At 40.5% G+C, this 16145-nt stretch overlaps 1 protein-coding gene across 6 annotated transcripts in view; it reads left to right on the top strand.

The window, feature by feature from the left end:
- SPATA13 (spermatogenesis associated 13) overlaps positions 1-16145 on the top strand; it is a 130889-nt gene that overhangs the window by 18057 nt on the left and 96687 nt on the right. Inside the window, exon 1 of one of the 6 annotated variants that reach the window (XM_075919261.2) lies at positions 2524-4366. The exons of 4 other annotated variants lie outside the window; for them this stretch is intronic. In XM_075919261.2, the coding sequence (XP_075775376.1) occupies positions 4316-4366 (51 nt within the window). In that variant the 5' untranslated portion in view covers positions 2524-4315. Of the gene's footprint in view, positions 1-2523; positions 4367-16145 lie in introns of those variants that run through there. One more of the 6 variants, XM_006138883.5, reaches the window with a different exon arrangement.

The following is a 16145-nucleotide window of genomic DNA, read 5'->3' as shown; positions in this document are numbered from 1 at the left end:
TGTGTGGAATTGTTGCGTTTATTTTAAGAGCTATCAATGAAACTTACACACAATATGCAGATGTGGCCTACACAATGATATATTATTTCCATTTCATCATTCATTTTTTGCTGCTTATACTGTAGTGAAAGACTTATTAAAACTGCAAGTGAATGTTGTGCTAATGAAAAGTTGCTAGATTGATAGCCCTGAAGAGAGAAGGATTTTTGTTATTCATAGAACAAGTACAGCATGGCAATCAGGAGTCAGACTTCCTTACACTGTCTTACAGATATGCCTTAAGATTAAGGAACTTAGCCATGTAAATGTTAGCAGGGCAATACCATGTCCAAGCCTATATCCTTGGTTAGTCTGTTGATACCAAGGGCAGATGGTAATAGTGGTTGTAATGAGGACATCTGTCTGCTAGGAATTTAACTGAGACTTCCAGCTAATGGCAGTGCAGTGTAGTTGTAGTCATGTTGGTTCCAAGATATTAGAGGAACAAGGGGGATGAAGTAATAACTTTTATTGGACCAATTTCTGTTGGTGAGAGGAACAAGCATTTGACTGAGCCACACAGAGCTCTTCTTCAGGTCTGGGAAAGATACTCCCAGCCTCACAGCAAAATGCAAGGTGGAAGGGATTGCTCAGCATAAGTAGTTAAGTATGCATTGTAAGGGACCATTCAATGTATAGTAGTCTGTTAACACCTTTGCAGTCATTCTACAGTCAGAGGCACTGCACTTTAAATGTCCCCTACAATAGGTGCTAATTACTTATGCTAAACAGCTCCTTCCACCTTGCATTTTGCTATGATGCTGGGCGTAGAGCTCTGTGTGTGTCTACCCAGCAAAGAAAAACCCAGAGTCTGGCCCATGCCAGCCAACTCAGGCATAAGGGGGTCAGGCTACAGACCTGTTTCATTTCTGTGTAGGTTTCCAGCTTTGGGCCCGATGGGGTGGGAAAGATCCCACAGCTCAGGCTCCAGCCCAAGCCTGAATGTGTATACATCAGTGAAACCACTCCAGAGCCTCAGCCCCACAAGCCAGTGTCAGATGGCACTGGCCACCCATGAGTTTTTCTTTGGTGTGTACACATACTCTGTGGGGCTCAAAAACTTGTCTCTCTCACCAACAGAAGTTGATCCAATAAAATACATTATCTCACCCGCCTTGTCTAACTAGTGCAGTGGTTTTCAGCAAGTGGTCTGAGGACTAGTAAGGGCCCACAACTTATGTCTAAGATTTTTTAGGAGTCCGCCAATGAGAGAAAGTTGAAAACCAGTGAACTAGTGGCAGTGACATTTGCAAAGATCTCAAATACTTTGGAATATTCCAGCTATCATGAACTTGACAGCTGTTGAATTGAGCACAGAGACCTAGTTTTATAGCCTTGGAATGCACTGAAATCAGACAAAGAACTTCCCTATTCCTGCTGGAGAAATCAGGCTAGGTCCACACTATAAGCCTAGATCAGTACAACTACCTTGTTCAGGGGTCTGAAAAATCCACACCCCTTAGTGACACAGTTGTAGCATCCTAGCCCCCATACAGATATGTGCTATTTAAGCATATATGTGTTATCAGAGTAACGTAGAGTCCAGGCCTGTGTCCTTCAGTGGTCTGCTGACTCTGCTGCCGAGAATGATAATAGTACTAGAGGTTGTGATGATGAGGACATCTGTCCCTTAAGGAATTGAACTGAGACTTCTATAGCTACTGACTCTTGGGGAGGTGGGTTAACTATGCTGATGGAGAAGGTCTTCCATAAGATTGTAATGTCTTCACTAAAGTGCTGTAGAGCTCTGAACATGGTCCTTGGAAATGCTTACCTTTACCTTCTTCAGCCCATATTTTCTAGGTATCCCTATTCATGATTTGCAGGAGAAGAGGGGCATTTAGCATGCCTTAAGTGGAGCCATTGAGAACCAGAGAGAGTGATCTGCTATCCTGCAGGCAAATGCTCACAGCTTTTACAGAGCATGACACTGCAGTTAAAGATTGAATTAGCATATCATTGAGTTTCTGATACTTCTGGCTTGACTTTCAGGTTGCTGGGATGCCCAGGATTTCCTCTGAACTTAGATTAAAGGTGTTCAGTACCATGCAAATGTGCATTTAAATGGAAACAAATAGAATGGGAATCGCATCATCTCTGAGAATCAGACGTTCTAGTCTAGTTGGCTAACTGACTGACACTTTGACAAGTATTATTGTAACTGGTCCTGCTGAATGATTGATTAATTGACCTTCTGGAGGTGCTTTTGGACTGGTATGGCTGCTTCTACATTAAGTAACCATGGAACGTATTAAAGAACCACAGTGAACAAATACAGTTCATTTACAACAAATTAGTTCTTTTAACAAGTTTGCTCTGTGAACAATTGTCTGTTCTGGGCTATATTCCAAACAAATGGAGAGACAGACTCCTTTCTCCTTAGCTCTTAGTTCTTCTATGTTGACAGTTTTAAATGAGTCATTGCCTCTGCCTTCTGGCTCTAGCTTGAGAGGGACTGAGCTGTCAAATCAGAATAAGTCACGAGAATGAAGTCATATCTTCAGCAGGAAGGTAAAGAGTAAGATTAAGTAAAGAGTAAGGAATCCTGAGTTTAAATTCTGGTTTTGCCACTGACTTGGTTTATGATCTTGGACAAGTTACTAGAGCCAAAATATTCAAAATTGGCCACTCATTTTAGGTGCCTCATTGGTAACCCAAAATCTAAAGCATCCAAATGTAAAGGCCACTCCTTTTCTCTCACCTCAAAGCCCTCACACCCCTCTCAAGCCTCTGCCCCAGCCCTGAGCCCCTCAACTTGAGTCCCAACCCAGAGCTCACACTCCCAGCTGGAGCCCTCAACCCTGAGCCTCCTCCCTCACACTAAAGCCGTCAGCTCCATGAATCTTGTTATGTGCACCAAGCAATATGGACACTTCATCTCCATATTGGTGCACATAACAAAATTCATTCAACACATACATGGGCAAAATTGGAAGGAACACTGCCTGAGGATAGTTCTACACTAGGGGGAAAAGTCAATTTGAATTACATTTGGGCTATGTCTACATTTCCTGAAAATAAGCGGCAGAAAAGCTCTTGCATAAGAGGAGGGTTTTGCGCAAGAAGGAGCAGTGTAGATTGCTCCTTGTGCAAAAGCCTCTTGTGCAAAAATGGCAGCTCATTAGGTATGCAAATCGCCGCACCTCATTTGCATATCATCTTGCACAAGAATGCGCAATGTAGATGTAGCCTTGTAGTTTAACTCACGTTGACATAGCTTAGCTCTACTTACCACAGGGTCCATAACTGTGTTGGGTCAAACTCTCCCATCAACTCCCCTTATCTCATTCTGGTGGAGTACCAGAGTTTACATCCAAGCAATCAGCAGTCAATTTAATTCACTAGACCTGCTAAATCAACCCCGGGTGAATCAATTTGCTGCAGTGTTGATCCATGCTGTAGTGCAGACAGACCCTCAGAGGTATGTGTTCCTTATGTCTTCATATAGCACTATACTTATGGTTTCTGAATGCTGCACTGTCCACTGCCTGCTCATTTCCCCTCCTCCTATGCTGTCTTGCACCCTTCAGAGTTATAAGTAAGCTCCAAACTTATTTGACTGTTTCCCTTTCACTCATCTACTACAGTAATTCATCTTTTTGCAAGCAATCATTACTTTTACAGGTGTAAATAGAGAGCATGTTTTGTGCTATCTTTAGTGCTTGTTCCCATTTAAATTCTATTCAGATGGAAGTTTGGCTTGTGTTATTCTTGATCTGCCATTTTGTCCACATTGTCAAATGCACTTTATGCATGGTGAACTCTGAGCCATAGTAACCCGCACAATTTAACTAGACATCTATGGTTATTAACTGAGGCAATTGCAAAGTTCTTTCTCCACATATTAATTTTATATTTGACACAGTAAGTCAGTCCTATGAGTAAATGAACTCAAATGTTACATACAAGAATTCTTTAAAAAGGGAGTTTTAATGAAACACCAGTATAAGCTAATGCTCATTTCTTCTGTTGCTTCAGATTTGTGAGTATATATTTAACTTGGTGATTTCACACACTGGTATGGAACCATTCGTTATATATTAACTTAGAGCACAATCCTAAAAGGTCCTGAGTGCTCCTGTGAGATGCTGAATGCCTTTCACACCCAGTGGCAGTGGAATGCACTCAGCACCATGCAGGATAGTGTCCTTAATATCCAGGCAACAGCTAGCACTTTACGTTCATAAACCAAAGAGATTTTCTAAGCTGTAGTGTGAGACAAGGTTTGTATTGTAGTTGTGTGATATTTTCATGCAATAGATTTTCATGCACTCACATGAAGTCTCTTCTAAAAGAATCAGTGGCTGTTGGAAGACTAAAAATAGAGGTATGTGGAGAGGTACTTAATTACATTTACTTCTTACTACTTTTTGGTTGTTCTAATTAAGTGCTAAAGAATTTTAAAGACACCTGTGTCTTTGTGTTACTAGAGCGTACTAGTCTAAAATAAAAATTAATGCTTTCACTCTTTAGTCTCTTTAGCTTCTATGTGTCTCCCCCACCACTGTAGAAAAGTGCTTTTCGTGGTTTTGGATGACATGAGTAATTTGTCTAACTAGAATATCTGTATATTAAATGTTATTGCAGCTGTATGTTGTACAGTTGAGATCTCTTCTGCACATAGATGGCTAAAGCTGACTTTACTATACACTTACATCTGAGCTTAGGGGATGGTTCGTTAGGAACTATCCCTGCTAGCAGTTCCCAAGTCCTGACATTTTTTCAAGGTCAGTTCTGGGAAAGTGTTTCCAGTAATATGGTTGTGCTAGTTGTGAGCTTTTTGGGCCTGTTATGGGTTTTAGTGGGAGTCAGAGTAGGCTTGCTACGCACAGAGTCCTATACTGATCCAGTGTGGGAGTTTTGCTAAGGACGCCAGTCAGATCAGACTTCCACCCGCTACAGCATACTTACGAATAAGCTAACACAGCAGAAGTTTTCAGAGGTCAAAATGGTGAAACAGCACTTAAGAAACAGACCAGCTGCTTACATTTTAGGAAAACAAGCAAATAATTTGCAGTCCAAGCCCTGAACCAATTGAAGTTGATGTAAAAATTCCGATTGATTTAATGAAACCAGGATTTGGCACCATGTGTGCAAACTAGAATGTTCATCCTTCCTCCGTCTCTGGAATTTATGTAACTTTCCAAAGAAATGGGTCTTGACTGCTGTTTGTTGCAACATGAGATTTGTAATTCTTCAATGCAAAAAATCAGTGCTACAATATTGTATCTGTTTCTGAAATCTTAAACTTGATTCTCCTTGTTTTACACGATATTGAAGTCCCCTCCATTGTTTAAGAAAAAGCAGGACCAGCCCCTTTAATTAATAGATTTAAATTGAGTTTATAACCCACAAGAGTTTTCTACAAAGGGAGTTCTCTCCCTTCAGGAGGGAATGGCACTTGCTGTCATTAAGCAGATGTGGAGGAAAATGCAGGACAATGTAGCACTTTAAAGACTAACAAGATGGTTTATTAGATGATGAGCTTTCGTGGGCCAGACCCACTTCCTCAGATCAAATAGTGGAAGAAAGTAGTCACAACCATATATACCAAAGGATACAATTTAAAAAAATGAACAAATATGAAAAGGACAAATCACATTGCAGAACAGAAGGAGGATGCGGGGGGGTGGGAAGGGGGAGGAAGGAAGGTAAGTGTCTGTGAATTGCTGATATTAAAGGTAGGGAGAGTGGGATGTTTGTGAGTTAATGGTATTACAGGTGATAATTGGGGAAACTGTCTTGATAATGGGTGAGAAAGTTCAAAGACTTGTTAAGTCCTTGTCCGTAAGTGTCGAATTTTAACATGAATGACAGTTCAGAGGATTCCCTTTCAAGTGCAGATGTAAAAGGTCTTTGTAGCAGAATGCAGGTGGCTAAGTCATTTAGAGAGTGTCCTTTCTGGTTAAAGTGGAGGAAAATAGTTGACTTTTGTTCTGGATATGCACTTGCTAATAGCACTAATTAATTAGAAGCTGAAAACAACATAATTTTTGCATGCAGGCTTGCACTTCAAGTCTGTCAGAGGAAAATGACTGCAGCATTGTTGGACTGTTAGGAAATGGACATGACTATAAAGGAGCAGCAAAGGCTGTTCTAAGGATTATAGGATGAGCCTTACTTTAGTTTTGATAAATAATTCTTTGTGATAATACCTGTGTCTTCTCAAACTAAACCTCCAGACTGTTGGAGATTATTTTGGCCCCAGTCTTACAAACAGCTATATATGTGAACAGTCCCATATGACTACATGAATAACTTTATGCAAGTGAGTGAATGGGGCTAGTCATGTACGAGTGATCTAAGAATCATAGAAGATTAGGGTTGGTCATGTAGTTCAACCCCCTGCTCAAAGCAGGACCAACCCCAGCGAAATCATCCCAGCATAGGTGCCAATTTCCAGATTTCCTGCAGAGTGCTTGATTTCCCCATTCCATTCTGTGCCCCATCTCCACTCTACCCCATTACCCAATGTCCCACCCCTCCTCTTCCCACCTATGCTCCTTCCCTTTCACCATGGATGTCCTATATTCAACTAGTGCCTCCTTGTAGTGTGTGTGGGGAGGCTCTGACTGGCAGTTGCCTAAGAGAGCTTGGCTTCTGCTCCCTGCCTAGGCTCAGCTGCTGGGGATTCTGGCACCTAAGCCAGGACGGGGAGAAGTCACCTCCCCAGTCAGGCTCTCGGGCAACTGCTGTGGTTGCAGTCTCAGTGGCTAGAAGGCTCAAAGGGGCTGGGCCTGCCCCTTCCACTCCCAGCATCTGGGCCATGCATTGCACAGGCCCGCCTCTTGCTCTTCCCCCTGGTCCCAGTGCCCTCCACCCAGCTGCCGCCATCAGCTCAGCTGTTTGGCAGTGTGCTGAAGTGGCATAGGGAAAGGAACTAGCTGATTGGCTGAGCCTGCTGCTGACAGCAGATGCTTGGGTGGGGGAGGAGAGGCCTACCAGTAGGCTCAGCACTCACTTTTTTTTTATGTGGCACTTATGCAACCCAGAACTGGGAACTGTAACTGAAATCAGTACAGATATGAGTGTGCTACACTCAAGCAAGTTGCTGAATAGTTACTTTGCTTGAATGAGAGGCGTTCAAGTTTGCCAGGTGCTCTTTGTGAATAAGCAAAAGTAAAAAAGTAGTGAGTGAGACAAAGAGGTGGGGTAGGAGACGGTCATAAATTAACAAGAGACACTTTTGTGTACCTTAGTGACAATTAACTAATCTAGCAACTAGCATGTTTCTTGTGTAGGAAGTTAAAATGACTAGATTGCCACTTAGAAGGAAAATGGACATGTAAGTGGAAGTTTATGTAAACAGAGTGGGCTCTCTGTAACAATCAAGCATTTATCAGCTACTTTCACTGTAAAATGAGGGCACCATTAGATTCCATGGCTGGAAATGATAACAGTAAGCCATCATTTTCTCTAAGAAGATAATTCTTCTATATATGGACATGAGTTTATTCTTATATACTAATATTTGTTATATTTTAGCAAAAATGTAAACATGTTTAGTACAGTGATACTTAACCCACTGTAAACTCTTGATTTTACTCTTTCATTTAACATCAGTTTAAATCTAGAATAATTTGATTTTTATATTTTGAACCAAAACTTTCCCAGTTGTGCTCACATATATACCTAGGAATATTCTCAAATGGACTATTTTTACAAGCACAGATTCACGCTCTTTTATGCACAGTTCTTTGTTAAGTGTCCAAAATTCAAAGTACAGAATAGTGTGCATAGAATGCTATGGGAACTGATTAGTGTATTTCTCAGGCTGAGACATAAATAAATATAAAGAGTTGATTAGAAGACAAAAAAAGCATATTAAATATATAATAATGACCCATTGAATTCCAAGGATCTTTTAAACAAATTAAGCATATTTTCTTGATCTGGTTCTTTTAGGATAATACCAGTCAGCTGGTTACAATGGTGCACTTTTTTACTCTTCCATTTGTAATATTTTACTCTTTCACAGGAAATGCAGTGTGCTTCCAGTGTACTTTGTGAAGAGATTGTTTCCTACAGATCCTTAAGACTTTCACAATGTTCAGAATAGAAACTTTCACATAAATCTTATCTAGCTTGGAGATTTACCCATTGCTGACAGTGGGTGTCAGCAGTGAGTCAGCTGAACAGGTGCTAAACATGGTCTAATTGGAAGTGCACACTTCAGAAACTGGGTTGGTTTTAATAAACTGTTAAATTTGGGCGAAACTAATTGTTGATCCCATTGTCAGCAAAGGGTATTTTTCCTAGTATAGGTAAGGATATAATCAATTTTTTACTTCTTATGGCACACAAGGAATCTGATCTCCAGCTTATCGTCAACAAGTTTGCTGAAGCCACTTGCCTCTTTGGTTTAACCATCAGCCTGGGAAAGACCGAGGTACTATTTCAGCCTGCTCCAGGATCTGCTGCTCTCCCCACTTCAATCTCTATTGAAGGAACAGAGTTAAAAATGGTGGGTGAGTTTAAGTACCTCAGCAGTGTGATAGCCAATGATAGCTCCCTTGACAAAGAAATCAATGCCAGGATCTGCAAAGCCAATCAGGCATTAGGATGTCTGAGAGCATAAGTGTTGAATCAGCACAATATTCGACAGTCCACTAAACTGAAAGTATACAGGGCTGTAGTCTTGACCAGTTTCCTGTATGGATGTGAAGCCTGGACCTTGTATAGAAAACATGTGAAACTACTGGAGCGCTTCCACACACGCAGCCTGAGGTCATTACTGCACGTTCGATGGCAGGACAGAGTCGTGAACTTGGAAGTCTTTGACAGAGCACGAACCACAAGCATTGAAGCCATGAGTCTGAAAGCCCAGTTTTGTTGGACAGGGCAAATCATTCGAACGGAGGAGTCAAGAATTCCTAAGCAACTCCTCTATGCAGGAGTGGCCTGAGGCCGGCTGCGGCAGCTGGCGCTCCAGGCGGAGCACGCGATCGGCGCCCCCGCCTGCAGGGCTGTCAATGGACTGACGTTATTGGCAGGCGCCCTGGGCGCCTCCATGACATCATCATTGAGTACCTCGGGCGGTGGTGCCCTAGGCGGCGGCCAAATCCGTCTATAGCCATGCGCCACCCCTGCCTCTATGGTGAACTCTCCCGGGCAAAAGGAATCAAGATAGGCTTTGCAAGAGTATAAAGACTGCATAAAGGCCAACATTGCTCATGCTGGATTAAAGCCAAAGCAGCTAGAGCAGCATGCAGAAGACCGAACAGGATGGCGTGCTCGCGTATGACAACTTCGAAGAGCAGTGATGCATAAGCCTAATTGATGCTCGTGGGAGGAGAAAAGCAACAGTAGCAGCCATGTCGACAGAGCCAGGACAATTCCTTTGCCCCCACTGCGAACGCCCATGCTGTTCAAGGCTTGGACTCCTCAGCCACATGCGAGTCCACAACCGATGAGCCTGTGCAAGCTCAAGACATCATCGATGGACTACCAACAAAACAACAACCTCTTTAAGAAGAATTGATTTCAAACAGTATGTCTACTGAAAGGTTTTTATAAACAATTATTTTAGAAGTATCTATTCATATATGTATGGACATATGCATTATGAGACCTTTGGTATCCGTATATAAAGCAGGACTAGAATCTCTATTTAATGACTGATTTTACTATTTGGAACAATTATTCATGGAATTGTATTTTCTATGTAAGCTTTAAAGGAAAGAATTTTCTCTCTTTGCAATATTTTACAATACTCCCTGATAATTTTGCATTTTGGGGGTTCCTCTCACTGAACAACCACTATCTGCACAAATGCTAAACATCAAACACACATATTCTAATAATATTTCAGGCATTGGTCACTTCTGATTGTCGAGGGGTGCGTTCCCCTTGGGCGGATTGATCTGAAGAGGACAGAGATGGGGGTCCATAGCATAACATGTGGCAAAGTGAACCACTACTCACGCACATGCACAGAATGTGTTCCATACATGTCTTTGCAGGTTGGGGGCTGGACAGTTCTATGCTTTGCTATCCCCTAGATTGCATAAGCAGGCCTGCCAATGGGGGAGAGGAAGAGAGGGGTAAAGGGGACAACCGCACTGAGGTAGGTAATTCAAAAATGCTCTGGGATTCCCAGAGCTATTTTGAAATAACGGGCTTGGTAGTGTGGTAGAGTTATTTTGAAGTAACTCCCCAGTGTAGACATGCCTTGGGAGTTGTGACTTTGAGGAAAGAATAGGGCATTTTACATATAACAGGAATTTATATCAAGCCTGTACTTACCTTTAATGAAATGAGCTACTTATGGCTTCAATTAATGTGAAATTGTATTACTGACTTTTATGAATTTCCATACTGTAATTCAATGCAAAGGAAGTCAGCCATTTATTTTGCTGCCGATATATGAAAGGATGCTGAACTGTAAGCACCCAAGTTTCAATTTTGCTATTGATTTCAGCATTATTTAAAGAAGATGGTTATCAGCAAGATGACATATCACAAGTATTTATTTGATATCCATTAGAGATGTTAAATATTGATTAATTAACTAATCAAATAGTCGATGGGATTTCCATCAACTATTTGATTGGTCAATAAGGACTATCACGCGTTCCACCTTTGAAATGTACAAGAGCCTCAACAAAGGCTCTTGTACATTTCAAAGACTGAAAGGCTGCGTGAAACCCGGGGCCAGCAGGGCTTTCCCCGCTGACCCCGGGCTCCATGTGAGCGCTTCCACTTTGAAATGTACAAGATTCCCCACTGAGGCCCGTATACATTTCAAAATGGAAGCGCCGTGTGGAGCCCAGAGTCAGTGGACTCCCTGCTGGCCCTGGACTCCATGCGGCATTTCAATGTTTGAAATGCACAAGAGCCTCTGCTGGGGCTCTTGTACATTTCAAAGAGGAAGCACTGCCACTGTGCCCCTACCCCATCCCACAGAGCTGGAGCTGGAGGGGAGCCAGCTTTTAAGCTAGCTCCCCCCCAGCATCCCATCCTCTTCCCCCCTTCCCCTTGCTGCTTCTTTGTGATAGAGGCAGCAAGAGGGGAAGCAACTAGTAGACTGTGTTGATTATCTGATAAGCTTTTGCTTATCGGATAGTCAACTAGTCAGTTAGTCCCTTACATCCCTAGAATCCATCACAGGGCTAATAACAGTAAATCAATGGAAGGCTATGATTTTTGGCATGGAAATTTTTTAGTAAATTTCATGGCAGAGGATTTTTCAGGGAAAAAAAGCACAGAAAAGTCACCAGATGACCTCTAGAGAGGACCTCATGACCAGCCCAATCCCCCTCAAGCCCCATGACAAGCCCAGTCCCCCTCAAGACCACCATCCCAATCCTCCTGCAGTCCCTGCCTTCTCCCCAAGGGCCTCCTTCTCTTAACCTCCTTTCTGTAACCCTCTTGTTTAAGATTTGGAGAGGGCAATGGTCTTTTGGCCCTCCTGTCTGTGGAAGTGGAGGTAGGTCCCACCTCCTCAGGACAGGAGCTACTATTGCAGAGTGGGCTCATCATGGATTTTATTCAAATTCATGATTATCTACAACGAACACTGTGGCCTCCATGCCAAAATCATAGCCTTAATAATACCAAGCTCACTGATAAAGTAGTCAGTCATATCTTATTATTAGCACGTGTCATAATTTAATGGAAAATAATCTCAAGATTATATTGACAATTTCCTAACCTATGAAAATTGCTAGTGTACCCCTATTTTAATGTCATATTCCTATAACTTTTCCATTACAAGATTTTGTCATCAAGTAGTTTACTTACAACTAAAAGGAAAATAAATAAATCAAAGATGTAGAGGATATGTGAAAAAGCAGGGGTAGAATTATCAAGAGGAAGACTATTTTACTGGAATATAGATAGGAACAACAGAGATCATAGCTGATTCTTTTGGCATAGTAAATATGGCCATGGATGTTAATTTCATCTTACACTATGCAACAATAAAGATAATACAGTAGAACCTCAGAGGTAAAAACAACTCCAGAATGGAGATCGTTTGTAACTCTGAAATGTTTGTAACTCTGAACAAAGCATTATGGATATTCTTTCAAAAGTTTACAACTGAACACTGACTTAATGCATCTTTGAAACTTTACTATGCAAAAGAAAAATGCTGCTTTTCCTTTATTTTTTTTAGTAATTTACGTTGAACCCAGTACTGTACTCTATTTGATTTTTTTAAATTTTTGTCTTTATTGCTAACTGATAGTATATTTCCAGTTCCAGGTAAGACTTGTGGTTAATTGGTCAGTTTGTAACCCTGATGTTTGTAACTCTAGGGTTCATTCACTGTATATCATTGTAAACAAAGACAAGTCCTCATGCTAATTTAAAACACTCAGAAGTCCAAGTAACACAGGAAAATAGACTAGAAGCATAGAATACTTTTCCTTTTCTAATAGTTCAGACACGGATTACTGTGACTTTCCTATCCACTATACAAATCTGTAATTGTCCTCAGCTTATTGGCATAGCAACCAAGATAACAGGTCTGCTAAGCCTGTTGGGTATTTCTCTTGCATCATACTGACTCAGTCATGCTATTGAGACCTGTTGTTTCAGGTTTTCTATGCAGTAATTTTAATAAACATTGTAGATATTATGTAATAGATTTTTTTCAGAGATTATTTTAAAATTTCTAATCAAGTGTATTGCCTGCTTCATTACACAATGCTTCAGTAGCTAGATTTTTAGTAGATTTTTTTTAAATGGGGGAAGGGAATTAGGTAGGTCATTGGCTTCATTTCTTCCTCTTAAGCACCACCCTTCAGGATGGAGGGCATGCTATATGTTGAGTGAGGAGAGGGTGTTACAAATTACTCTGTCCACTCTATCCTTTACTCCTCTGCTTCCTGCACAGCAAGGAGCAGTGGGAGTCATTGTGACTCTTAGATTAAATGCTGCCCCTTGCTATCAATGATATGCAAATTACATAATTGAGCCTTAAATCCATCCCTTTGATTCTGGGGCTAGCTCTACACTGCAGTGGTAAGTCGGAAAAAGAGACTTTTCTGAAATTTGGTGAGTCTACACTGTGCCAAATTTCGGAAAAAAGTGCTCTTTCGGCACATCCCTTATTCCTCATAAAAGAGCGCGTCTACTTTTTTGAAAATTTTTCCGAAAAAGCAGATGTGTACCAGTATTCTGGAAAAGCAGTTTAGTCTAGATGTAATCTGGGAGTGCACCTATCCTTTCATATTTTGTTTCACTAAAATGCTACTTTACTGAATGCTCAGGGCAATCTCTGTGAGGAGTCTCAGCTCTGGAATTCATCACAAGTCTCATGCTTTATAAGAACCTGCATTTTTTTTGTTGTCTTGAGTGTCCCACCAGATCCATTTATTTTCCCAGGCATGTTGAGAGGGGTCAGGTGACAGATGTGCTGATTGGCTGGCAAGGTTGCAGTTTGTTACCTATGTGGTGGGAGAAATTGATAAAGAGCTAGAAATAGGCATTTTAAATATACATATTAAGAATAAGGATAATGAATACATTATGGCAATGAGGCAATCTGATACCTTTGGTGATAGGTATGGTACATGATCCTAAATAGAGCAGGGGAAAAAATAATCTAAATAGTTATAATGATCATTGTTGCTTTTTACCATCAGTCAATATCTTTTTCCTTTCAAAATGTGGTTCCCCCATTATCTTAACCAATTTTTCAATTAATAGAAAATCTGTTTCTAATACCTTTACAAGAACATAGAGAAAATCTGCATAGGACAGAAGTTGTGACTCTTGACTGCTGAATCTCTGTTCCTTCCCACTTTTCTCTATTTTACATCTCCACAGTCTTCCACTCTTTCTTGTTTCTCTAAAACTTTTGTGAGTTGCAAGATAAAGGCAGAATACAGCCTTGCTAGTTGGAAACAGGAAGTTGTCTTTACGTTTGGACACAATGAGCTATTTATTGAAAACTGCTCTTCTGTAGTATGAGGCATCTCTTCATGTCATTCTGTCTCAATAATCCCTCTTGAGGATGGGTACACAATAATAGCATCCCAGTGAGATTCAATTGGGGATATAAATAGCATTCTAACAAACTAAAAGGCCGAATCTCTCATTAAGTTGTGTGCAGTTGCAATGGTGTAGGTGGGTGAGTAAGACCAACACTGAGAGGGGAGAATGGTAATATGTTTTTCACTGATGGTGTCATTCCACCATGCTATTGAGTCTACCCAAAATTAGATCTGTGTGCCAAATGGAGTGCAGTGAACTCAGAGAAACACTCCTTCAATGCAAAAATCAAAATAAGTTTTTAAATTATAAAACTGAAATTTATTTCAGTTATTTTATAAGTTGTATTTCAGCACTAGTTTGGAGCCAAAGTCTGATACTCTTTTCCATGTTGATCAGTACTGTACTACACAAGCAGTCCTATTACAATCAACACAGAAATGTCTGCACTAGTGCTGGAAGTAGAAACTCCAGCTCAAGGGGATATACTCATGCTAGCCCTAATGAAGCTAGGACGGTCAAATAGAATGTAGCCAAGAGAAGTGGCAGGCACTAGCCCCCCAGAGCTTGCACCAATAATCTTGGACAGGATTTACTCAGGGTGGCTAGTACCTCTTGCTGCAGCTCCACTTCTGGAAATGTGATCAGAGTTAGCACAGATGTGGCTCAATGAGCTGGAATTTATACTTCATTCGCTTAGGTATCAACATGAGTAAGAGCATCAGAAGCTGGCTTTTAATGCATTATAAGGTTGCTATATGAAGAGACTTGTATTGGTGATGACTCTCATTTGCCTGTGTCAAATTAAGAATATTAATCAGTTTAAACCAAACAGCCCTTTGAGCCCTTTCCTTTAGAGTATGATTCATGTACTGGAATGGGGATTTAAATGCCAAGATGACAGAGCTATTGAAAGTGGAGAATTCCTTTTGATATGTTATTATGCCTTTTAGAAACTTACATAAATAGAATCAACCTTGGTGCATTAAAATATTATTTATACATAAAACACACAAAATTGATTTTCAGTGCATTTGAGTTTGAACTTGCATACTAAGGATTTAATAGTGCTCTCATGGAATTCAGTATAGGAGTTGCTATTATCTTCCCTGGTAGCATGACTTAACCTAATATCCCCAGTGGGACATGTAAAGGTTCTTTTGAGGGTAATTGTTTGCAGGATCAGAGTCTTAGTCTGTCTGGAATGCAAAAGAAAGATACAAATTGCAACATTAGGTAAATACCATAAAACTCAGAAAAGACTCTACAGTTTAGTGGAAAAGAACCAGTTATTCTAATACTTCTACCTATTCAAAATTGCATTGTGTATACATTGATGTAGGATTTTTTAAACAAAAAACAGAATATTGCACTTAGCCCACACACCACCATCCCGCCCCAACTACGTGCAGTATAGCAAATTATTTTTTGCCATGATTTCCTTGAGTATTAACAAGCTCTCCAACTTTCTCTATATCTTATAATTTTAAAACTGGAGTTTTAAAATATATTTTAAAAAGAAAGAATCACAAAATATCAATGGATGAGCATCAGAGTTCTTTCTCCTCTATTCAGAGTGTCCTTTCATACATAAAGTGACAGATCTATTTTCCTTTAGACTTTCCCGCTCTCGGGCTACAGAAGGTGATACTGTTGCTCAAATAAAAGCTGCTGACACACAGTCATTGATATCCTGTGATATTTGAAAAAATATCCAGACCCACTAAATCTTCCATTTAATTTTCTAGTTCACCTTCCTCCTTCAGCATGAAGATCTTACTATCACTTTTCCAGTGTCACATTTTTTAAAACCCCTTCCCACCTGTACTGCACTTCAAATAATTCTTCTCATTCCTTGTCACATACACTTTTAAGTTCTTTGAAATCACAGACTTAAACTTCTAGAACAAGTTTCATTTTCGTTGGTATGGATACTCGTGATGACAATTATTGAGTAAGAAATAATAGCTTTGCGCATATACCAATCTGGAATTTATTTTTGGAGTTCTTCTATGAATTGCTAGACTTGGTCTCCCATACTTTATAAAGCCAGCACAACCACTGACTGAATTACATCCTTTGTTACTCAGCTGGGGTCAGATATATTAGTCTACAAATAATAGGGTATAGTGCAGTTTCTCAGAAATACCTATACAAGTGTTATT

This window comes from Pelodiscus sinensis, chromosome 1, assembly GCF_052426305.1.
Source record: "Pelodiscus sinensis isolate ZL-2025 chromosome 1, ASM5242630v1, whole genome shotgun sequence".
Taxonomy (NCBI): Eukaryota; Metazoa; Chordata; order Testudines; family Trionychidae; genus Pelodiscus; species Pelodiscus sinensis.
Note: the sequence above shows the minus strand (reverse complement) of the source record. Positions and strands in the feature narration are given on the sequence as shown.